This window comes from Sphaerodactylus townsendi, linkage group LG01 (genome assembly GCF_021028975.2).
Source record: "Sphaerodactylus townsendi isolate TG3544 linkage group LG01, MPM_Stown_v2.3, whole genome shotgun sequence".
Lineage (NCBI taxonomy): Eukaryota > Metazoa > Chordata > Lepidosauria > Squamata > Sphaerodactylidae > Sphaerodactylus > Sphaerodactylus townsendi.
This window is the reverse complement of record NC_059425.1, coordinates 26,567,065-26,591,686: the sequence shown is the minus strand read 5'-3', so window position 1 is coordinate 26,591,686 and position 24,622 is coordinate 26,567,065. Positions and strand designations below refer to the sequence as shown.

At 43.7% G+C, this 24,622-nt stretch overlaps 2 protein-coding genes across 2 annotated transcripts in view; one reads left to right on the top strand and one right to left on the bottom strand.

Annotated features, from left to right (window-relative positions):
* Window positions 1-13,059, bottom strand: part of ACTN3 (actinin alpha 3) — a 42,565-nt gene extending 29,506 nt beyond the window's left edge. Inside the window, exon 1 of the mRNA XM_048515107.1 lies at window positions 12,715-13,059. Coding sequence (XP_048371064.1) covers window positions 12,715-12,846 — 132 coding nt within the window. The 5' untranslated portion in view covers window positions 12,847-13,059. The remainder of the gene's footprint in view (window positions 1-12,714) is intronic.
* A 3,213-nt stretch (window positions 13,060-16,272) lies between these two features.
* ZDHHC24 (zinc finger DHHC-type containing 24) lies at window positions 16,273-24,533 on the top strand. The gene is made up of 4 exons (XM_048518292.1): window positions 16,273-16,564; window positions 17,989-18,266; window positions 20,152-20,464; window positions 22,651-24,533. The coding sequence occupies exons 1-3, from the start codon at window positions 16,290-16,292 to the stop codon at window positions 20,427-20,429; spliced, it is 831 nt and encodes a 276-aa protein (XP_048374249.1). The 5' UTR covers window positions 16,273-16,289; the 3' UTR covers window positions 20,430-20,464; window positions 22,651-24,533.
* Window positions 24,534-24,622: the final 89 nt, after the last annotated feature.

The window sequence follows — 24,622 nt, the reverse complement described above, 5'->3', positions numbered from 1 at the left end:
TGAGAGATTGCTTAGCATTTGCTTAAGATTCCCAGGTCATTCATTGCTGCCCCCTCCCTCCCCCCAAAAAGCAGTTGATTCTCAAAAAACCGATTATACATGCATGGTCTCCTTTGCGTTCAGGCTTCATTTCCTCCGGGGCTGATTCCCCTGCATGCACGCTCTTTAGGCTTTTTTTGCACTAACCCCACCTCTGATTGAGAAAGCTCTCTTAAAACACAATGTTAACTCTCCCTTTGCAGAAAAAATGAAGAACTCTGCCGTATGTTCTCCTCCTTCCCACAGGTCTTTCTGCTCTTCTCGGTTGTCCCCACCTACAAAACAGCAGGAACTTTGGTGGGGAAAGAAGCAGGAGATTTGCTGCTGGAAAATTACACTTTGCCCATAAAGCAGCAGGGAAACTCCATTTTGAAGCTCCCAGCTATGCTGCAGGAGGTGAGTGAATAGTGGGCCTGATTTTGCTTTGCAGTGGGGTTTTGTGTTGACACCGTTCTCCCCCCCCCCCCCCGCCATGGTTTTTTGTTTCATTTATCCCAACCAATCCACCATTTTATCTCCCCCCCCCCCACCTCCTTGCTTTTGCCATGTAACCTCCATTTGGGAGGTTGCCTGCCACCTTTGGGGGGGGGGGGTGCTCTTTTGACAAGTCACTAACAGTCAATTTCATCAGGTTCCCTGCTCTAGCCTACCATTCCAGAGATAGGCTTTAAATGTGAAATTTTTTAAAGGAACCAGTAGGGTGACCAGTAGAGTGTAAGGAAGTACTGTGGTGTAGGTGGGAGAAGGAGGGAAAGAGAGAGAAAACCTGAGGAAATGCTAACGCATTGGGATCTTTTTCAATTTCCCTGCAAAGGGAGAAAAAGGTTCAGACTTTAAGTTTTCAGAAACTTCAGGAATTCTCTGATCTGAGAGTGGGGTGAGTGCTGGATTGAGGAAAATGTGGGTAATTAAGAATCAAAGCCAAAGGGAATGTATGCTCAAAGCAAAGGAGACCACACATGCATAAACAGTCAATATTACTGAAATCAAGAGGACTTGGAAGTGGGGGGTGGGTTGGCTGATTTTGTCCCATATGTCATATTTAGATACTGGCATATTTTGCATCAGTGGAATGATTGGGATCTCTTGCTAGTTTTTAGAGAGCCTTTCTCATGGCTCAGTATATTCAACCACTATGGTTTCATCCTGTTGGAGGAGTACTTCTGGAACCTATTGAAAGAGATTCTGCCTAAACATTAGGAAGAACTTCCTGGCAGTAAGGGCTGTTTGACAGTGGAACACCACCCAGAGGGTGGTGGAATCTCCTTCTTTGGAGGTTTTTAAACAGATGGCCATCTATTGTGAGTGTTTTGATTGTGTATTTCTGCAAAGTAGGAGGTTGGACCTGATGGCCCTTGTGGTCTCTTCCCACTTTATGATTCTGTTATGGCATAATGTCTGCCTTCCGCTCACATCCTGCAGAGGATGTTTTTGAATCCAACTCTTCCATAGATGACAAAAAAATTTTTTTTTCTGCAGCAGCTTCTCATTGTCTTAGCTCATAGCTAAGTGGAAAAATTTCTGCAGGTTATCTTTTTCTCCATGCAGTAGAAATTGTAAGGCTGGTTCTGGACAGGCTCTAGATAGCTGTGCATGTGTATTGTTCCTTCATATAGGCAATCTTTTCTTAAGTAGCTGTACAACGTGAGTGGAACAGAATAATTATATGTGCAGGACAAATTTGGGATGATTTTGGCTGTTCTCATGCAAAGTCCTTAAGAAAATCGATGTCACCTGAAGAACAGATTCTTTGGATTGAGGTTCCTGCTTGCACTGAGATAGACAGGGTAGGATATCCAGATTCACTGAAGTGCCCAGGACATGCAAACCACAGGTAAGTGGAGGGACAAAACAAAAACATGCACATTGTAGACTGTAGCCATTTATACATGAGCAATTTTACCCGTGACTGAGAAGCAATTGATTCTCTAACTTTGCTTTGCAGTGGAGTTTTTTGGTTTACATTGTTCTTGGTTTCCCCATGGTTTTTTGTTTACACAGGTTACCTTCCTGAGAAGTGTCCCTAGCCGACCTGCCATTCTTCTCACCTACTTTTTTGTTGTTTCCAAGCAACCTCCATTTGGGGAGGTAGCTTGCTGCTTCCCTACCCCACCCTTCACCCCCATCTTTGGCCTAGAGTTACTTTGCTAGACCAGCCTTGTCAACATCACTGGGTTCACTGCTTCAGCAAAAGACCATCACCATTTAAAAAGAAAGCCCTTCTGATCATCCTGAAATGGTGGCCCAAAGAGTGGGAGGACCTTCTACGGTGCGGGGAGGAGAAGGCAGGGAGGAGTGAGAAAACCCAAGGAAAGCTTAATGCATGGTGGTCTCCTCCCTGTGGAGGGAGAGAAAAAGTCACACGTAAAGAGCTTTCAAAAACTGTGGGGATTCTCTGATCTGTTAGGGGGGCAAGTGAGAAAGAGAGAAAAACGTGTATAATTGAGAATTTGAAGGGAATGCACTCTCAAAGCAAAGACCACATGTGCATGAATGGCCTAAGTCTCTACAGAAGTCTTGGACAACTAGTCTGACTGGTAAAATCCAGGCATCTGGTCAGCCAGGCACCTTGAAATTTTATGCCAGCATATACCTATGTTGTCAAATAGGAACTCAGTTTGTAAAATTTCACCACGTAAGAATTTGTAATATCTAGGTTGTTAGCCAAGCAGATTTAGGGTGAAGATAGATGTACTATAAAGAAAGAGCTCACCAAGAAAGGTCCATGTTCCTCCCACCTTCACAATTTGATTGATAGATCTATATAGCCAATTGAAATGTTGACTCGGCTGTAAGTCTTGCTTCCCCTCCCACGATTCAGGTAGGTTTTACATTTTTAGTGGGACATATATGTATATCCATTACTATTAATTTGTCCTTTTATTAAAGTAGCCACCCCACTTTATATAAAGTGCAAAATTGTCCTTTAATTGGTGACATAACAACCCCATGCAAAAGGTGCAGGGGAGTCGTGCAGAGCCACACTGAAGGATTTGCTTACCCCAGGGCACTTGCCCAGGTGGAAAGGTGAATCTGCCGGTGGGCAGCTGCTGTGGCCCTTTCTGGCGATGGGATACGGCACTGGACACCATGCCATCACCACCACTGTAGCCGGGGAGACTGAGGGGTGGGTGGGGAGGATCCAACATTATTTGGTTTCCTCCCAGTCATCGCCCCTGTTATGCCAGCAGTTGGGACTTTAGACTTACACCACCAAAACGGTGGTGTAAATCCATTAAGCCCAGTGGGGGCTTCCCAGTGCCAGGGAGGCCTTTTTTTTTTTTTTTGCATTTTCAGCCTCCCCATGCTGCTGGGAAGTCTCCTTGGGAGTGGCAGGGTGGTGCAACTGTGGCACCAAAGCTGGGCACCCGGCCTGTTAGATGGGGCTGTCTGGTTCCTTAGTGATGTTATTATGTGGCACTAGCAAATCCATGCTGTGCACAATTAATTTGTGTAGCAAATTTGCAGAGCCATGTTTTTTTACAGAATTGGAAATGAGAAGGTACATTTTGAATGAATGGTCTTCATTCAGGAAGGATCCATGTACCTGGAGATGGGTGAAATGCAAAAGAATGTGCTTATGGGATAAGATGGGTAGATAAGGATAAGCCCATGGCCAAAGCTGTGGCTTTCTGCACTTGCAGGGATCTGTGTCCAATCAGCACAATATGATCTCCCAAAAGGATCTATTGCTACCAGGTGTCCTCCCAACGTTTGCATCATGAGGCACAGCCAGCAGGGTCAGGCATCCTTATGCTGCGTAGGATTACACCTGTGCCAATTTCACCACTCTCAGTAGCACTAAGGGGCAGCTAGTTCCCACCCCACATTTTGGGGGTCCTTAGAGCAGCTTTCTTTCAGTGGGGGCCCTTTCATAAATGATCCATCCCCTCTCTGCTGTCTGTTCATCTGCCCTCTTATTCTGTACCTAATCTGCTCTGCTAAGCAAATGAAGAGGATGAAATGAGAAGAAGCTGGTTGCTCACTTGAGAGGGGGCTGGCAGATTGGCAATGGCCACATTGAGCAGCACTAGAGCCAAGGGGCTTCAGGGGCTGGCAGTGTACTTTCCACTGGGGTATGGGCCTAGGCAGGAGCCCAGCAATGTTGATCCCTGGCAGAAGCATGCAAATACATCAAGGCTGGCCTACCTAGGAACTATCCATATGGGGGTTGTTTTACACTTATAGAGGATATTAATTTACCCTACAATTTCCCCTTTATTTAGATTCTTTAAGAGCCCCATGGTGCAGAGTGGTAAGATGCAATACCAAGGTTGGTAAAATGATCACCCAACTTGCTGGGGACAAAATGTAGACGACTGGGGGAGGAAATGGCAAACCAACCCATGAACAAAGTCTGCCTATTAAATATTGTGATATAGCATCACCCCATGGATAAGTCACGACCCAGACTTTTCCTTCATCTTTTCCTTAGAGGCTAATTATCTATTTCCTTTTATCTCCACGGGTAACCATGGCATTCATGAAGCAATTTTAAAGTATAAGATGTTTGGGTTTGGATAAAATGTTGTATTGCTTTTCATTTTGCAAACACAGTCACTGTTTATTATTTTTATTACCATAATTTTGTGATAGCACTATAATAAACATTTTTTTAAAAAAATAACTGGTAGTTGTTTCATCAGTGATAAATGACAGTTGATTCATCAGAAGTTGGGCCTGCTGTGGGAGGGAACATGAATTTAGTTGGAAGAAGAAAGAATTTTTTTACAGGGCTAGTAGTGATGAGAAATCTAAAAAACGTTCCTGTTATCCACAGTGTACAATTCTCTCTCACACCACAAACCATGTCTGAAAAAGACAGCATTGCACAAGGAAAACAGTAGTATGCCAACAACAGTGTCTGTATTCTCCATTAAAACTAAGCAAATAAATAATGGTAATTTCAGACTAAATGGCTAGTGTACAAAAAGCCATAGAAGCCTTTGTAGCACACAGCATGGCAAGAAGAAAAGCAGAAACATCTGACGCGCTGCAGAACCCTGAGACTTACTTTTAATAAGTGTCTGCCAAAAAACAGAATGGGCAAAAAAAGGGGGGGCAACCCCAAAGGGCCTCTCCCTGCAATACCACAGTCAGAAAACTAGTGCAGTTTTGCAAAAATACAGAGCGAAGTGGCAGCTTCTAGCTCTACCCAGATGGATGAAAGCATCATTAACAAGAAAGGAAATCAAGGACCCAGAAATACAACTCACTCATTTAGAACAGTAATCAAAGGAAAATCTGATAGCTCTTTAAAAAATTCCTGATGAAATATTTCAAGCCTTGTTTTTCCTTGTCATTTTAGTTTTCCTGTGTAGGGCTAGGGAATGGTATTAAAATATGCAGCCTCCCAGCTAGTGCAGTTTGAAATGGTATAACTAACAAGATTGCGACTGTATAATTCAGTTCTCAAATGAAATGTACAGAGTGATTTGACTATTGCTATTGTTGGTGTTTGGTTTAAACTAGTTTACAGTTTCCACATCAACCATTTCCAATCTCATCTGGCGCCCACCATGGAAAGCTATTTCCAGCATAGCGATGAGGCAAGGCAAGGCTAGGATCTCCGCACAGGTGTTTTTGTCATGCTTGGAATTGGAAGTTGTTGAGAATAAGCTGAAACAACAGAACTGCACAGCATTTTCCACACTAAACTACGCTGCATAAATTATTAAAGGTTTACAATGCAGATGAGACATTCTGCACACCTGTCCCCAAGATGCATGCCAGGTATTAACATTATTCCTCCCCATCTACCTGCACAGCAACCTTGCCAGGAGGCCATTTTCAGAACTAATCTTATAGATGAGGAAAGTAAAGGAAATGCCTGGAATCCCTCCCCCATGCCTGTGTGATGCCACTTTTCTCTCGTCTATTTAATCCTACTTTTTTCTCTAAAGACATTGGTATAGATTTTTAATCTCCAGCCAAAAGAAAGCATAACTGTCCTGATGGGACCCTCCCCCCCCCCAAGTTTGGTGCAGTTTGGTTTAGGAGTTCCAAAGTTATGGACCCTCAAAGGGGGTGCCTCATCCCCCATTCTTTGCTAAGGAGATGGGGGCTACCCTTTTGAAGGTCCATAACTTTGGACCCCCTGAACCAAACTGCACCAAATCTTGGGGGTGCCATCATGACAGTCTCCAGATGATACCCTGAAAGTTTGGTCCTGATACGTCCAAGAATGCCCTCCCTGCAAGAACATCCCGAAATTTGCCCAAGAATCTTTGTTCTGCATTGAGTTTTCTGCATTGATGTCAATGGGGGTTGCAGGCTGTGGGGGGCACATTTCTGAAGGCACAGTCTCAAAACTTTCAGGGTCCCATCAGGAGATTGCCCTAATGATGCCCCCCAGGTTTGGTGCAGTTTGGTTCAGGGGGGCCAAAGTTATGGACCCTCAAATCTATAGCCCCCATCTTCTATTAGCTCCCATTGGAAACAATGGGGGATAGGGGCACCCCCTTTGGGAGTCCATAACTTTGGACTCCATGAACCCAACCTCACCAAACTTGGGTGGTAGTATAAGGACAGTCTCCTGATGATATGCTGAAATTTTGGTGCCACTAGCCTAAAAACTGCGCCCCCTGCAGGCAAAAAATGGAAAACCACTAAAAATACCCAAAAACGAACCCAGCATTTTGATGCCCCCCACAAGGTGATGCCCTGGGCGGCTGCCCACCTTGCCCAATGGACATTACGCCAGTGAAGGGGAAGAACCTATATTTGCAACAAAGTGGTTAGAGCCTTACTTTAAAAAAGAAAGAAAACAGGAAATTCAGAAAACTTGATCCATAGATTATTGTTATAAAGTTATACTGATATGTATTGTCGAAGGCTTTCATAGCCGGAATCACTGGGGTGTTGTGTGGTTTCTGAGCTGTATGGCCGTGGTCTAGCAGCATTTTCTCCTACATTTCACCTGCATCTGTGGCTGGCATTCACAGATGCAGGCAAAATGTTAGGAGAAAATGCTGCTAGAACACAGCCATACAGCCCAGAAACCACACAACACCCCACTTATACTGATATATTTAAATCAGCATTTAAAAAAAACCTGGACAGCCCTGGTGGCCAAGGGGAGGTAGGATGGTTGCTGCTGGGGAACTGGGGCAGGGAAACCTGCCATGTAAAAGCCCTATTGCCACTGCCACTGCAGTCACAACAGTAACACAAAAGCCACACAAGTCTGACACGTTTTGGAAACCACCTTTAATTACTACACCCCTTTGGCTGAATGTCTTGCCCACCTGTCCCCTCCTGCAGCCAGCATCAGTGGTAGGATTCAGCAGGTTCGCACCACTTCGGCAGAACCGGTTGTTAAAATGGTGCTTGTAAACAATCAGTTGTTAAATTATTTGAATCCCACCACTGGAACCAGTTGCTAAATTATTTGAACCCCACCACTGGCCATCACCCTGGTGAGAAAGCTTTTCTGAGGCCAAAAGATGAACCAATAACTGTGTGGGGATTCAAAATCAGACTTTGCAGATGTTATATTGTTGTTTCACTTGGTGGGGAATCTGATTTCTAATATGCTATGCTGTCACTACAGAGTTTTGAGTATTTTGTTTTGATTTTTAAAACTGTTATTTTTATAAGTAATTTAGCATATCCATTTAGAATAGTAGAGCACAGCAAAAGTGTTTTTTAAAAGCCCAACAAATCATCCATGGTACAATTCCAGATTTGTAGCCACTTGGAACTGGTAATATACATTCACCACTTCCTCAATATTTTATCCTTAAGAAAAAAAGCGCAATTGCTGTCCCTTCTCAAAAGCTGAACAACTCCCTTAAATTAATTCATAATACAGTCATAGAAGCCTCTTTAAATAGCTTCTTCTGGAGGAGGCCAGGCCTTTTCGTCCATCTGCCCATCCATTTCTCAGGGAGGTGGGGGGAGACTCTTCAGTACCCTAATTAAGCTCTGCCCTCTTCCAAAATACAGCCATTAGCTCATCCCTTGCCTCCTTGCAAGGGGAATACAGCCGAGAGGTAGTTTTTAGAAACTGCCTTACATAGGCAAGGCATCTGGAACAGCAGCAGCTACTTGATACCCCATTGCTGCAAACCCCCACCCCCACAGACTTCTAGCATCAGCAGGAAATGGTGTCCCAAGCCATACTGCAAGGGTTGTGCAGTGGAGGAACAATCCCAGATCAGCAAAGAATAGGAAGAGCATCCCAGGAGAAGAAACAGAGGTTGAACTTGCGAATGGTCTCTCTGGCATTTTACAACATTAAACAGAACTCTCCAGAGGTGGGCAGAAGTCTTTGCTCACTGGCACATGTTTGAGTATTTAATATTTATTAAAGCATGGCAATGTGATGCACTCACTAGAGAGCTTCATTTTAACATAGGAGATCAGTCCAGATCTCATACCACTCTGTGTTTTTCAAGAGGACACCATTGAAATAAGACAGGAAAGCGGTTTTCCTTGTTCATATCAATTAGCCTAGATTTATGAGACCAACAGGAACATCCCTGTTTTAAAATTATTTTGAAATCCATCGTCCAGAGATGGAACCAAAAATTCCTCAGCAACCTGACTGCCCTTTTGGTAGGTGAATGGAGTTGTGTTAGTTTAATGTTCGAGAGAAGCTGACCAGCCCAATATTCTATTCCTTGGGGCCAGGCGTGACAGAGAATGCTGTGAGATGGGAAAATTCCCTGTCGCACATCCAAGGACATCACCTGCTCTTAATCCCAAACTCTGAGCTGATGTTGTTCTTTCTAAAACATGTGTTACATGTGTTGCTTTAACATGTGCTCACCTATGTTAGCCAGCCCAATTGGGACTGAAGGAAAGGAAGTGCAGGACTGAGAATACAAAAGCATTCTGCTTGAACAAGCTATGGAAGTCTCTCATGAGTCATCTGGAAGCCAGGACACAGAACCAACCAGCTCATGCTGGGAATATGGGCTGCATATATTGTACTGAAGTCCAAATCCTTTGGGGATCCTGTCTCACTCTAAGCCAGAGCAGTGTCTTCAGATAAAAAGACATGCAGGTTTGCAGCCTTCAGTTCCTGGCCCTCCCCACTGCTGTGAGTCAAGAGCCTCACAATTTGTCAAGGCCTTGGGTCCAAAGTAACAGGTGGAGAAATGCTTTTAGCAATGAGATCAGTGGAAATGATGCCCAGTCCTCAAAGGCCAGGGGTGTAGAGCCCCACATAGATCCACAGGGACAAACAGGTTTGAATGATTTTCAGAGGCCATGGTGCATGCTTTGTGGAAGAGAGATTACAAGCTTTATGACAGACACAGACTGGAATAGAAAGCTCCATATTCTACATCACAGCTAGCTGTTTTGTTTCAGTTCCCCCTCTCTGCCTTGAAGAAAATGAGGCTCTGAAATGTCCTCAGACCACTGCAGACCAGCTTTTCTCATCAGCATATTTGTGGCTGCCACAGTTTGTGTTCACTGTTGGACTGGGGTTCTGACCCACAGTGATGATCTTCAGTGGTTGCCAATTGCCAGCTGAGTGCAGCCTCTTCCACACAGTGGGTATTTCCACACTTTCTGTGCCACAGTCTCCTGCAGAAACCATTCCCAGCTTGCCACCCGAAGGATTATTCAAGTTTTTTTTTTAAATATGTCATTGACCATCCATGTTATATCAACATGTCAATTACTTTCATTAAAGAAACCTCAGAAAAACTTCCTGGTTGCACAGAGGGGAAATGACCACCATAGAGGTTTTAGCTTTCAGGAAGTCCATTTTAATGTATGTGAATCAGTTTTATAATTTGATTTTAAATTGTGAATTGCATTTTTATTGTTGTTCACCGGTAAGAGGGGGCATGAAGGCCCAGACATTCTTATTTATATGGGTGCCCCGCTCCCACAGCCATTTTTTTGCAGTCTTGAAGTATTTCTAAAGCATTTTAGTGAAGCAGGTTTTGGAAAGAATGCAGTAAAAGCCAGGGAAAACCTGGGAGATTCACAAAAGCATCAAGATGTTATGAGGAAGCAGGTGGAACCGTCCTGCCAACTGCATCCAAGCGAGGGAAAAAACGATTTATTTGCACAGCAATAAACCACTATTCTTATCTCCATATTAAAGACTGGAAGGTTGAGGATGAAAGAGAGTGATATGATGGCTGAAGCCAATCACATATTCTAAGGATTTGCAGAAAGTTATTCAGTAGTGACCAGTCTATCTCCAATCAATCAAAAGCAGCTTTTTACCCCTGCTCGAGAGTTGCTGTAGTCATTCTTTTCTCCATCCCTTTAAAGACGCCACAGCAGTTTCTCCCCTCTTTCTTTCAGGCCAAAGGGACTGGGCTTGTTGTGTATGTACACATAGGCACACACAGCTGTTCTGGATGGGAAAACGCCAGTACCCTTTTCCATTCCCATCTCCTCCTGCTCCTGCCCACTCTTGTATCCTTACCCTCGACTCAACAGGAGCACATTTTTGACTCTTAACTACTACATCAAAGTATTTGCCTCTTCCAGGGAGAACACTGTGTGTGTGTGGGTGTCTATAGGGTTTTCAAGGGAAAAGACTAAAAGCAGTGCTTTGCCATTGCCTGCCTCTGCATATTGACCCTACTGCTCCCTGGCAGTCTGCCATCCTAATTCTAACCAGGGCTGACCCTGCTTAGCTTCTGAGATCTAACATGAAGGTCAGAGCAGTAACTGTACAGTTCCTCCCTGCAAGGCAAGTTGCAATGTGGCCGGGTGGAGATTTACTTTGGTAAAGCAGCAGAGGAAAGTTTTCCCTACCCAAGCACTGCAGTCCTGTCCTTTTTGTAGAAACTGCAATTTTTTGACTTGCTGTACCCACCAAGGGGTCTTTTTTGTTTGTTTGTTTGAGAGGTTGCTTTGTGATTGGTGGTTCCCAACTCCTTGAAAAAAACTAAGTGCACTCAAAACATAAAAGCCTCCCCCCACCCAGCCTAAGCACTGAGTCCTATGATGTCAAGGTAGGGATATAAATCAAACAAATAGCTAACCAAGAATCTGAACCAGAGTCCATAATGCTAGTTTGTTTTCTTTGTGCAAAGTGTTTCAAACAGTAAGAACAGTGTGTGCAAGCCTGTGAAAAAATGCCCCAGAACACATGTGTAGGCGAGCATATTTGGAAGGAAAAAAATGCATGTGAGTGGGTTGTGAATGTCTATGAACAGGTTGTGCTGGAGTATATCTCTTGGCACATGAATATGACAGTGTGTTGGTACTTGTGAGCAGGGCCGTATCTGGGGAATGTGAAATGTGGCTGTCTTAGAGTTTCCGCACCTAAGGGCTTATTTCACACAGGGCTCTCTCATGTGAAGGCAGCGTTTTGCAAGAAGCAGATTTTTCTGTTACTGCAGTGCTATGCCAGGAATATTTCTATCTTCTATATACCTATGAAAAACATAAGTCCTAAGCACTTTTCTTGTACTGCTTATAGCAATGGGGGGTCGGCAACTCATCATGATTCATTTGCAACTAGAAGTACTTGTAGTTTTGCACACCACTGTTCAGCACACCACTGTTCAATACACCAAGGACTGCAGTGGAGTGTGAACATAAGTCTGTATAGTTGAGGGAAAGAGTTGAGGGTGTCTCTGAATGTTTGCAATAAGGACATCCCCATATGTGATGCCATTTTAAAACTTAGCCACTAGAATTTGTTCCCCAGTGCCACACAAAGATATATTTAGGTCATTCCTTTCCCTCTCCCTTCAGTCTCCATAATTCCTGGCATAGCTCAGACACAACTCTGGCCCTTGATGGATTCCACTCCAGTGACATATGTTCTCCCCTCCCCTCCTTTTTACCTCCTTCCCCCACCCCCACTAGTACCCTTGCCGGAATCCCCCCTGACGAACTCCACCCAAAATGTCACCCATGTTCCTTATAGGATGTAGCTTTGGATGATGGGAAAAGACAGCTGCTGAGACAGTGCTTGATGTGTGGGGGTAGCAGCTACCTCCTACAGGGTAACCCTCCTCTTGATATCTGTAAGCCTTACAGTGCATTCCGCCTCTAAGGAAAAAGTCTGTCCTCCAGACCTAGCAGCAGAGTGCCTCGCAAAAATGAGTTGCTAGCATTAATGAAAATATAATTTTAGATGGAACTGACCAGAGGAAACAGCTGCATTCGCAGATCCTAGCAGCAAATTCTTTGGCAGCCCATCGTCACAGAAGCTATTTCTTAAAATTCATAGAAACCCTTCCCTACTGGAGTCCTAGGGACCAGGCCATGCCTCCTGTTTTGTACAGCAAACCTCAGTTTAAAAACTTTTGTCCCATTTTCCAAACTTTCACCCAAGGCCCATCCAACCCATTTTGACAAAGAGAAGCACTCCCGGGGACATTTCGCTGGTGCCTCTAGGAATCAGTATTGTTGCCTCAATTGTTTAGTTGGGTTGCCTGTGCAGTTAGGTTGACCCTGTTCTAACCCATCAAGATGGGCTTCCTTGGGAACTTCCCTCACTTTTCTGAATTGGAAGTGGAGGGGAAAAAAGTAATTTGCTGCTATCTACATTAATGTATGCAAACTTAGCGTTGCCAGCGATTTAGCAGGAACACCAAACTAAAGAACACAAAGCAAACTTGGAAAGCCTTATGTAAAGTTGGTGATTTGGCCCGCCAAGACTCTCCCAACGCTGGAAAGAACAAGGGAGGGACAGGCAATCTAGTCACAGCTCTACTGAGTGTTCCCCACCCACCTGCCCCTTACCTTTCGCTGTTGCTTCTCCCAAGCAGGGTCGAGCAGCAGGTCACGATCCCAGTCATCCTCCTGTGCCATGTACTCCTCAGTTGCCATGTACGAGTGGTTGTACTGGATGTGCGTTTCTATTTGTGTCGTCATGTCTCTTGTCTTGAACCCCCCTTTTTTATGTGCCTGTCTTGCTCCCCACTAGCCACACAATCCCCTGTGCTCTTCCTTACACTTAGCCCCCTTCTCTTCTATTCACTCCCTTCTATTCACTCCCTTCTGGAGGTCAAGATCCCCCAGTCCTCCCAGGCTGTGCCTGCCTGCTTTGCAGCTGCACCTGTCAAAACCAGCCCACGTGACCAGTCCTCAATAAGTATTATCAGCCCTGGGAAGGCGGATCAGGTTCCATCTTAAAAAGGCCAAGGGGAGGGGACAGTACAAATATCCCTACCAACCAGATGGGGGTGAAGACAACTGCTGGCAAGCCAAGGATCCCTCTTTAAAGCAGACCCAGCAGGCTCTTAAAGAGGAAATTGCCCCTTTGGGATATGTAAATGCTGTGCCTCACACAATCCATGCAGAATACAGAGCAAAGGCTGCTATTGTGAGCAAAGGTACGTATCAGAGCCAAGTGCATCAAAAGTGAAGTGAAAAAGACCTTATCTTTAAGGTACAAGAAAAAAATAGATGCCTTCAATTGCAAGAATATATTGCTAATATGGAGGGGATTAATGTTTGGAAGTTAGACAAAGAATTCCTAGCTCATCAGTCTGTCTGTGGCCTTCAGGAACACTTCAGTTTTCAAAGCACACAATAAACTGTCAAAGAACAAAATACAGTCCCCCAATTATTAATTAATTCTTATATTTGAAACGTTTAACTAAAGCACTTAAAATTGAGTAGTAAAAACAGGGAAGAACACATTTCATGTAAGAAATTCCCCACATTTTTACTTACTATTAAACATTTTATAATATTACCTATGCGGAACCCTCAGGATAGAACCAGCCAAAAAGTTAAATGAGTAGATTATATTCACAGTCAGCACTTCGTTTCTAAACAAGCAGCATGGACTCAAGTTTCACTGGAATGAGCCATCACTCTGTCCTGGAATCTAATCCTCCAATCCCAGATGGACGTGGGAGTTGCTTCTTTTGATTATTTATTTGTATGTTAGAAGAAACACTCCACACATGTTCAAAAGCATGATTCCTTTACAATTGGTTCAAACATTCCAGAGTATTTAACTTTCTCATACCTGAGTGTCTGGAATTTCAGACATTGCATTAAAAGACTATTTGGTTCAGTCCTGGAAAATGATTGGATGTCTACTTCTCCCATAAGGAAGACTGCTAGTGTTACGTAGCAGTTGGCACTTCCAGTTTGGGAGACTCAGGTTAAAATTCCCACACTGCAGTGCCATGCAAGATTCCTGGGGGACCATGGGCCAGTCACACACACTCAGCCCAAAGTACCTAACAGTGTTGTTGTGTGGATAAAATAGAGAAGGATATAAGTTGCTTTGGGTCCCCACTGGAGGAAAGGCAAGGAAGAAATGAAGATTTTTTTAAATTTGCATAACAACATTTTAAAATACATTTGCCTAATCTAAGCTTATCCTGCTTCCAGCATTGGATTTGAACTCCAAACTAAGAGGAGGGAAGGTTCATCTGGATTGATGAATGGCAAAGGAAGACAGCAAGATATTCATTTATCTTGTTCTATCCTGAATATAATGAGCATCAATCTGGGATAATTCCCCAAAAAGTTGTTCGGGGGGGGGGGGGTTATATTTGCATAACCCATGCTGCCAATTAAAAATCTGTAGTTCTCTTGCAGGCTGCTCTTGTTACACTAAGGCTATTCTTAGGATCAGTGTAAACAGCTTGTTAAAGGGATAAGAAAGAAGAATATCTCACAGGTTCAGGTCTTAACAGGAGATCCTTGAAAACCAGCCACGAACTAGGAAGGCATTTTTTCTTTTGAGTTCAGTATTTTAAATTTGTTTTTAATCCGTTCTCCCTTACCACTTGCATTTCTTCTAGTTATATCTATTATGGATTAGTTGAAAGATGCAAAATGTGTTTTATCAATATTGTGTACATTAGAGACTCAGGTCAAAAATGCAAATCCAATTAATCTAACTTCAACTCAACACAATCCTTTGTTGTGCATGATAGTGGAGAATCTACTTTGTAACCAAGGAGGGCCTGCTCCACTTCTGAACTACCCCTGCATCTGATGAACTGGGCTCCAAGTCATTACCATTTTCTTCCACAATAGAGCAGTTTGTCTTTAAGAATCATAAGACAACCATAAGATAAGCCTTTGTTTAATGTTTTTTTAATTGCTAGGGGGTCCCATTTTGAGAGAATGCAGACTGGCTTGGGATTTATCTTGTATTCTAGATCACATTGCATAGGGCTACCAGACAGTCAGGTTTGGCACAGCCATTTCAGGAATAGCTTACTGTTGCCCAGAAATTATTTTAAATCTGCTCATCTGGACTGTTTTCTTGAAGAGCATTTCACCTGGCAGAGGGAAACCTGCCCACGCATTGCAGCTAGCAAACACACACAACCTCACTAGCCTCCTTACAAAATAACTTTAAAAGTCCTCTACAGTCTCCTAATGGTAGCAACAAGATACAAAGACCCACTAGTCCAGGGGTCTGCAACCTGCAGTTCTCCAGATATTCATGGCCATGCTATGCAGTTCTCCAGATGTTCATGGCTATGCCAATTGGCCATGCTGGCAGAGGCTGATGGGAATTGTAGTCCATGAACATCTGGAGAACTCCAGGTTGCAGACCCCTGCACTAGTCAGAATGTTAGCTTTTGAGGCCCTTAAATTAGGACAACCCAGGTTCAAATCCCCACTCATACCACAGATGTTTGCTGAGCGATCTTGGGTGAGTCACACTCTCAGGCTCCACCCTGGCCAGCATTTGGATAGGAGACTTCTAAGGAACACCAAGGTCATCTTGCAGAGGCAGGCAACAGCAAATCCCCTCTGAAAAGCTCTTGCCCTAAAAGCCCTATGGGATCACCATAAGTTAGCTGTAACTTGATGGCAACACAAAACACTCAATTTAGTTGTATTTCCCTTTCCCTTCAGACCCTCACGCATCACTGTGTTTCTCAGTTAGGCAACGGCATCTTTTTCACTGAATTACCGCCTCTTGGGTTAAATCCCTGACGTTATTTTTTTTAAAAAATCTTCATACTGACATGAGACTTGAGGCCACTGAAGTACCTATTTGCGAAATAGCTATTGTACGAAGCTAGCTCTGAACCTTTATAATATAAGTAAACTCCTCAATAGAAATTAACTACACTTCAACCGTATTCACACCAACCACCTAACATTCCTGAGGTAAAGCAGCCAAAACACTAGGGGAGGGACGCTAGCGACCCACTGCTCTTAACAAGGGATTGGCAAAACGCTCCATCAATCAAACAAACGAGGCGCAAGGAGAGGCGCTGATTGGCGAAAATGATATTATTGAAAATTGAGACGGCAAAGCGGACTGAGGCGGGAAAAAAAAGGAGCAGGAAGAGAAAAATAGGCCGCGCCCAACTTGCGCATGCGCTGCTATGGCTGGCAACAGCTGGGGCCGGAACGCGGTGCCCCTGTGCGCGGGGGCGGTGCTGGGGGGCGCGCTCGTTCTGGAGGTCTTCGTGGTCCTGCTGCAGCTGCGGCACGAAGAAGGCAACGGGCACGAGCACAAAAAAGGACAGCCGTTTCCGTTCTTTTCGCTGGTATTCCTGCTCCTCGTGCTCGGGAACGCGCTTGAGAATGCACGCCGCTTCATCACCGCCTCGCCCAGCACGCGGGGCGTCATGCTTGCGGGGGCGGGGCAAGGATGGGAGTAAGTGGGGTGCCTCCCCTTGGGGGTGGGTTTGATCGATGGTACATGTGCCAAAGAGGCTGGGAGCAGGGAATGGGGTGGGGGTCCGTGGGAACAAAGCGGAGGGCAAAAGTTAAGGACAATTGAGATGATACTTATGGGATGGGAGAGCAAGAAGACTGCAAGTGCAATGGCTTATTCTGCCGGAACTCTGCACGTTCTCAGAAGTATTATGTTCCCATCTAGGATTTTATTTAAATTGCAAGAGTAATTTGTTTTGGAAAAACATCTTTTCATTTTCAATTAATGTATTGCTTTTCATTTAGTGAAGCAAACAGGAGTCGAGCTGTGGCATTCCCCCTCTCCTCAAAAGCAGTAGATTAATTGTGGTTAGAACTGCCCCCAGATATCCAGGGGTGGATTGTATATGGTGGGACTCCAAACCCATTAAATTCAATAGTTCTGTAGTAAGAGCAGGATGATACATACTATATGAATTTATCATCACATTTGTTTCGGCTCAGGCTGGCTGACAGCTTAAAAGAATAAGGCAATAAAATCAACCATATATAATTAAAACTGCAATTAAAATACCTGTTGACACTCCAATTTAATTTCGCCACCCGGGTGATCGATCAAGAAAGGAGGAGCATAAAAGAAAAACAAAGCCAAAAAATTCAGATGCAATTACTAAAGAGATAAGATTAATAAGATTAAAGGAAAATAAAAATACCAGTAAGGGTAGGGAGGCCAGTAAAGATTTAATTATCGCTTCCTCATCCATAAGCATGGTGCAATATCTCTGCCTTACAAGCCCCGTGAAATTGAGCCAGATGCTGTAGAGCTTGGGTCTCAGTTAACAGAATGTACCACCAGGCTGGGGCCAATGCCAAAAAGGTGTTAATTCCACCCAGTCCAATTTCAGCAGCTGGTGTCCCAATCCTGAGTTATTTACTACAGAGAAAGAATATTTAGCATACACAGTGGCATAGACTTGTCCTGTTCCCATTTGTTCCCTGCTGAACCATTCAGTAATAATATAGCTTTTTTGTTGCCATCAAGACGTAGCTGACTTAAGGTGACGCTGTAAGGTTTTCAAGGCAAGATATATTCAGAGGTGGTTTGCCATTGCCTGCCTGTGTGCAGTTACCCTAGTATTCCTTGATGGCCTCCCATCCAAATCTTAATAGGTGCAGACTATGCTTTAGCTATTGAGATATGACACGATCAGACTTGCCTGGCCTAGCGAGATTTAATCAGAGAATGGGAAAGGTATTCCCCGCGTGCCCAGAACCCTTCTCTTGGGTTCTTTAAAATGTTTGTGGTTGATAGAACAGAGCCGGAAGTCTTGAAAATAGAAGTGAGCATGGGTATAGAATGGTGGGAGCAAGGGGTTACCCCCTTGTGTAGCTGCCTGCCAGTCCTACTGTCTCTTCTTTTTCCAGTTACTGCTACTCCTGCCAGACCCATGTGCCTCCCCGCTGTGCCCACTGCTTCTCCTGCAATGTTTGTGTCCTGCGGCGCGACCACCATTGCACGATACTGGCCCAGTGCTTGGGCTACCAGAACTACCGATACTTCCTTTGCCTGCTACTGCACGGGGCTGCTGGGCTGCTATTTGGCTGCTTGCTCAACGCCAAAGTAGTCATGTTACTACAACAGGAGGAGACTACGATCCATACGGTCCTTCTGCTTGTTGTGCCCTGGCTTATGCTACTGATAGGTAAGGAGTGAAGCTCCCACTGTTGCAGTGAACTTTCACAACCTGTGTATGTCCAGTTCTGGCTGGCTGCTTAGGTTTGGAGATCATTCATTCTGTCATGCTGCTGAATGCCTCTGGAGGAGAACAAAATTGTCAAAAGGATTTTGCCAGCTGTATTTTCTCTCTGTGATACACCTCTGAAGATGCCAGCCACAGTTGCAGGCGAAACGTTAGGAACAAGATCTACCAGACCACGGCCACGCAGCCCGGAAAACCCACAACAACCAGCCGTAAAAGCCTTCGACAATATACAAAAAGAGTAGATTCAACCAAACCGTTTCACTAACTCCAATCAGCATCCTAAAAAACAGAAGTCTTGACGCTGCGTTGCTCAGAGAGGTAGCTCATAGTCGACAAAGAGGGAAGGATGAATTTACAGCTGGCAAAATCCTTTTGACACTTTTGTTCTCCTCCAGAGGCATTCAGCAGCATGACAGAATGAATGATCTCCAGACAGTGTGTTTCTCTTTGTGATATACCTCTGAAGATGCCAGCCACAATTGCAGGCGAAATGTTAGGAACAAGATCTACCAGATCATGGCCACACAGCCCGGAAAACCCACAACAGCCAGTACTCTTTTGGTCTTCCAAGTTAAGATCTGAAAATCTTTATAGGACCCAGAAGAGTTGAAATGTATGTTATGAGTTTAGTCTAAGCCACAAGTAATGATGCATGACTTCAAATACAGGCCAGGCCCATGTATAATGTATAAATGTGTATGTGTGAACATCCCCCTCCGCCTTTCTGACCTTGCATATTAGCCTCTAAAATCCTATTTCCCCTAGCTAGGAGAGGTGGAAGAGGAAAAGGTCAGCACTCCTTTGGTATTTGGATTTACACCATTGCTTTCTGTGTGATTCTTCCCAAGCTCTGCTCCAAGGGTCCCATAAGAACATAAGAACATAAGAACAAGCCAGCTGGATCAGACCAAAGTCCATCTAGTCCAGCTCTCTGCTACTCGCAGTGGCCCACCAGGTGCCTTTGGGAGCTCACATGTAGGATGTGAAAGCAGTGGCCTTCTGCGGCTGTTGCTCCCGATCACCTGGTCTGTTAAGGCATTTGCAATCTCAGATCTAGAAGGATCAAGATTGGTAGCCATAAATCGACTTCTCCTCCATAAATCTGTCCAAGCCCCTTTTAAAGCTAATGCTTGCACAAGTCAGGCAGAACAGAGACGGGGCTTTGTGAATGGTGGCACCTTGTCTTTCCCCATAAGGCTCAACAGCATCTGCTTTACAATCCTTTAAGGGCTGGACTAAAACATTTGTCTTTACCTAGGCTTTTAATCAAAGTGTTTCCTTAAAAAAATATTTTTTTACATCTACTTCTAAGCCTGAGGGCTGTCTCACAGAAATCGGTTTGAGTTGCTTAATGCTGTTTTTAATTATTCGTTTTAAAGTTGATATCTTTATGGGGATAATTGTTATTATTTTATTGAATTTTTTTTTACTTTGTGCGCTACCTCCAAGTAAGTAAACGTCTGGTGGTTCCGGGCCCCAAAAATGTCTACTAACTTCAACTAGGGCCAGAGCATTTTCTGCTCTTGGCCCGACCTGGTGGAACTATCTATCAGCTGAGTGTATGTTATGAGTAGAACTTAGTTCCAGTGGGCCCTGTGGAACTTAGTTCAGTTCTGCAGGGCCTGTAAGACACAGATGTTTCACCAGGCCTATAGTTGAGGCAGCAATGGTTGTCCAACTAGCTGGCCTCCCAAACTCACCCATCCCCTCCCTTCACTCTGGTATAATTTAAATTATTGTTTGTGTTCCTGCTCTCCCTCTCTTTTTTAATGTTCTGTAACTGAAACAACAAGTGAATTCATTGGGCTTGGACTTTCTCTTGTAGGCCAAGTCAGTGTCCCAACTTTCATTTATGCCTTTGTGACGGATGTCTTCATGGTGAGCTTCCTCTTCTGCATGGGTTTCCTGCTCTTCCATGGCCTGCTGGCTCTGCGTGGTCAGACAACCAAAGAATGGTTTGAAGAAAATCACCAGTATGACTTAGGATGGCGACGTAATCTTCAGGATGTCCTGGGACAGCGGTGGTACTTTGTGTGGCTCTCACCTTTCATTTCTTCCCCTTTGCCTGGGGATGGAATCACCTTCCAAACCAAGAAACCCTGAACTGAACCACTCGCCAAGCCCTGTGGCTGCTAAAGGTGGGTTTCGTATTCAGGCTGGAACTATTTCTGTCAGGATCTTAGTTGATAGGTTCATGGGAGTGTCAACTCAATGCATGGCAACTGTGAAAAAGGCAAACTCTATGCTGGGGATAATTAGGAAAGGAATTGAGAATAAAACTGCAAAGATTGTCATGCCCTTATATAAAGCAGTGGTGCGACCGCACTTGGAGTACTGTGTTCAGTTCTGGTCACCACATCTCAAAAAGGATATCGAAGAGATAGAAAAAGTGCAGAGAAGGGCAACGAGGATGATTGAAGGATTGGAGCACCTTCCTTATGAGGAGAGGCTGCAGCGTTTGGGACTCTTTAGTTTGGAGAGGAGACGTCTGAAGGGGGATATGATTGAAGTCTATAAAATTATGCATGGGGTAGAAAATGTTGACAGAGATAAATTTTTATCTCTTTTTCACAATACTTAAACCAGGGGGAATAAATTGAAAATGCTGCGGGGAAGAATTCGGACTAATAAAAGGAAATATTTCTTCACGCAACGTGTGATTGGTGTTTGGAATATGCTGCCACAGGAGGTGGTGATGGCCGCTAACCTGGATAGCTTTAAAAGGGGCATGGATAGATTTATGGAGGAGAAGTCGATGGAGGGCTACCAATCTTGATCCTCCTTAATCTGAGATTGCAAATGCCTTAGCAGACCAGGTGCTCGGGAGCAGCAGCAGCAGAAGGCCATTGCTTTCACATCCTGCATGTAAGCTCCCAAAGACATCTGGTGGGCCACTGTGAGTAGCAGAGTTCTGGACTAGATGGACTCTGCTCTGATCCAGCAGGCTTTTCTTATATTCTGAGGATCCTTGTACAATTTTGATACAAACAGGAGCAGGCCGTTATTTGATGAAATGCATGCACCTCAAACTCTCACCGAAATGTTTATAATATGGCTTACAATGATTAAATAACATACAATTCGTTTAAAAAGTTGCATAAGAACAGTAGCATAAAGTGAACAATGAAAAGTCATAGCATCAGAAAATTATACTATAAAACTGAAGCAATAATGATAGTAATAAACGTCAATACAATGGCAAAGCAAATAAAAACAGCCAATAAGAGCAAGCTGAATAGCCAGTGCAAAGAACAGAGAGTTAACTATCAGCAAATTAAAAAAACACATTAAGCTGTCCTTAATCTAAACTGGACCATTGTGTCTCAAGGTCAGTATTGTCTACTCAGGTTGGCAGCAGCTCTCCAGGGTCTCAGGTAGAGGTCTTACCATTTGATTCTTTTAATTTGAGATACTGGGAATTGAACCTGGGACCTTCTGCATACCAACCCAATGCTCTGTCATTAAGCAGCAGACCATCCCCAGTATACCAGGGGGAAAAGGTACTCACCTGGCTTCTGGAACTCCACAGGGTCAGCGCTAAGGAGATAGCTGCTTCCAGAGATGGAATGTACAAGAGTCTTCTTTCTTGTCACCACCCATCTTGCCTCTAAAAATGGGAGTACAAAGATCATTAAAGATAGGTGTGTATATATGTCTGTATGCATAGGGGAGATAGACCTCAGTGTTTGCTGTGACTACTTCTCCCTTCCCCAAAAGGGAGTTAGGATGGCTGCAACTTCCCTCCTAAGGTTGTGTTAGTAGATCTAATTTGCTGTAGTTCTGGAGCAAAGAGCTGTGGAATGGGAAATCCTTAGTTCACACCTCAGAGGAGCAGCAAACTCATCTGGTCTACCATGCAACACTGTTTGATCATTGCCAAGCCATTCCCTCTAAAACAGGCAAATGATCAAACAGTCTTGTAAGGGAGACCAGTAAGAATTATTTGGACAGTGAACATGAAGCACATTCAGTATTCAGAGGAAATTCATATTACTGGAAGCATGTGCATCTCCTGTTCTGTTTGTCTGTCTCATAGAACATGATCAAAAATTCAAGTTCTTGTAAGTAACCATGAGTTTACTACCTGCATATCTGGCAACCCAGCTTCAGTAGATAGTGGCATGGGGATAATAGTTCAGGCTATTTCCTTCTTTCAATCCACCATACATCATATGGACAAGGAAGGCTGAAATTGGCTTTCAGTCTCTTTGGCGAAAAGAATATACACTCTGTTAGGCAGTCTTTGTGGAAATGTGTAAATAGGCAGGTTCTCCAGTTTGGTTATGTCTGTGATTGACTTGACACATCTGCTCTCTTCTTCCAGGTTTTTTCTGGTTCTTACCAGGAAAGTTCGGCCACTGTGGGAGCGTGACAGCTGTCCTCCACTATCTGCCTTTGTTCACAGCTATAGATGTTTTTATTGCAGAGCTCTCCAAATATGGTGCTCCTCCTGCAATCTCCAACTGCTTTGTCCACTTCCCTACTGCGGAGATGTTTCTTTGGTATTTGAAGAGGCTAGCAGATTTGGAAGGAAGACGATATGGGGACTGTCCTTCTTGGCCTACTCCTTCTGGACTTTTTTCATCTCAACCCAACATGAGGGGACCAAATTTTTGCTCTCAGTGCTTTCCCATTAGCTTTCTTGCCTTTAATGTAATCTCCCCCTTGTTCTCTAAGGCAGTAAGGAACATTAAGTAGCTGAAAATAACATGAACCATGTTGAATAGGTGAAGAGCTGCCAAATCTGTATAATTGTGGAGATTTTGTTTGTTTGTCTTTTTTCCTTCCCCTTGGCAACAGCTGTGGGGTTGAGTCTCTGGAGAATGTAGAGAACACATTGGCTTTTGAAATGAACAGGACTTGAACTAATTAATGGTGAGGTTCTGCAACTGCAGCATATTGGAATTCTGGTGATTTTTTTTGGTTTACCTACTTCCTTTAGGATTCTGCCAGTTGTCTCACAATACTTGGCTGCAGCAGCTATCTGCACTGTTGACTTGAAGTTTTTCCATATGTGACTCCTACAATATTCACTGCCAGTTTATTTCACATTGCCCATTGACTCCTTTTAAAAAATATTTTCTGCCAAACTCATATTGTAATTCCTCTGTAACTGCTACAAATATGTAGAGAGTAGTCTGGTGCCTCAATTTCTTAAGTTTATGACGTTGCCATATATGGAAAGTCCAACTAGTGCCCCACCCACCCATGTGGTGGCTCATGAGATCCTAGGGACTAAGTCTTCTAGGACATTCTACACAAACATGGATATTCAGCTAATGACCCCCCTTCCCCAAAAGGTGGGCCTATTTAGGAGGAACACTGGAGACATCTAAAACGGCACACTAAACAAGGTATTACAGGTATTTAGCAGTAGAGAGAGGCAGTAATGGTGCTGCTGCAGTATGTATTCTGCTTCTGAAAACAGCAACAGACAGAATAGCAAAAAATCACCTTTTAGCAACTCCCCAAGGGAAGCCTGGGAAATGTTGCCAGTCCTTACACTTTGTGAGTAGCTATAACTTCTTTGTACCTTCAGTGGTAAGCTGGCTTACAACACTTTCAAAAATCAAAAAGAACTGATGAGAGACTTAACACCATCAGGCTCTGGCAATGGCTACCCATTCCATGGCACCAAGGTTTAGATTTGGCAAAACTCGGTTCAGATCTTTTCTTAGCTATGATCTCTACATTTGGCTTTGGGCAAACTACTGTCTTAGCTCAGGTTTTTCAATCCATCAATCTTTATTACAATCATAGACCCACATAAGATAAATAAGATATCAATTAAAAGGATAAAATATATTAAAACTAAATATATATCTAAAAGAAGGATGGGATAAAAGCATAAATATTAAAAGAAAACAAGGCATAAGGAAACAGTACAATTGGTAGATAAACACTATTAGATCAGAGTACACTCTGGTAAGAAAACCTTAGTATTCATTAAGCCTGTTTCACAGACCATCCTGCAATGTACTTGAAGTGCTGCTGCACAAAACCTGGCAACGCTGTATGTCATATCAAATTGGTATCTTTAAGCAGCAGGGAAGAATAAAATTGACCTGTGTGACCTGGAAATCTATGCAGCGGTGGTGAAATAAAACCATTATGTATATTTTTATAGTACTGGCAGCTGAAATCTTCACCTGTCTTATAAGGCCGCTGTAAAGCACTTTGCACATTAAAATGCAAATTAAACAACAATCCTGTTGGGTTTTTTCTACAGGAACATATGAATAGCCTTGTTTAGATCAGAACAGATACTTTCTACTCCATCATTGCATATTCTGCAT

Coding starts and splice junctions, on each gene's coding strand:
- ZDHHC24 (XM_048518292.1), top strand. CDS start 16,290: ATGGCTGGCAACAGCTGGGGCCGGAACGCGGTGCCCCTGTGCGCGGGG. Junction 16,565..17,988: donor GGGGCGGGGCAAGGATGGGA/GTAAGTGGGGTG, acceptor TTCTTTTTCCAG/TTACTGCTACTCCTGCCAGA. Junction 18,267..20,151: donor CTGGCTTATGCTACTGATAG/GTAAGGAGTGAA, acceptor TTTCTCTTGTAG/GCCAAGTCAGTGTCCCAACT.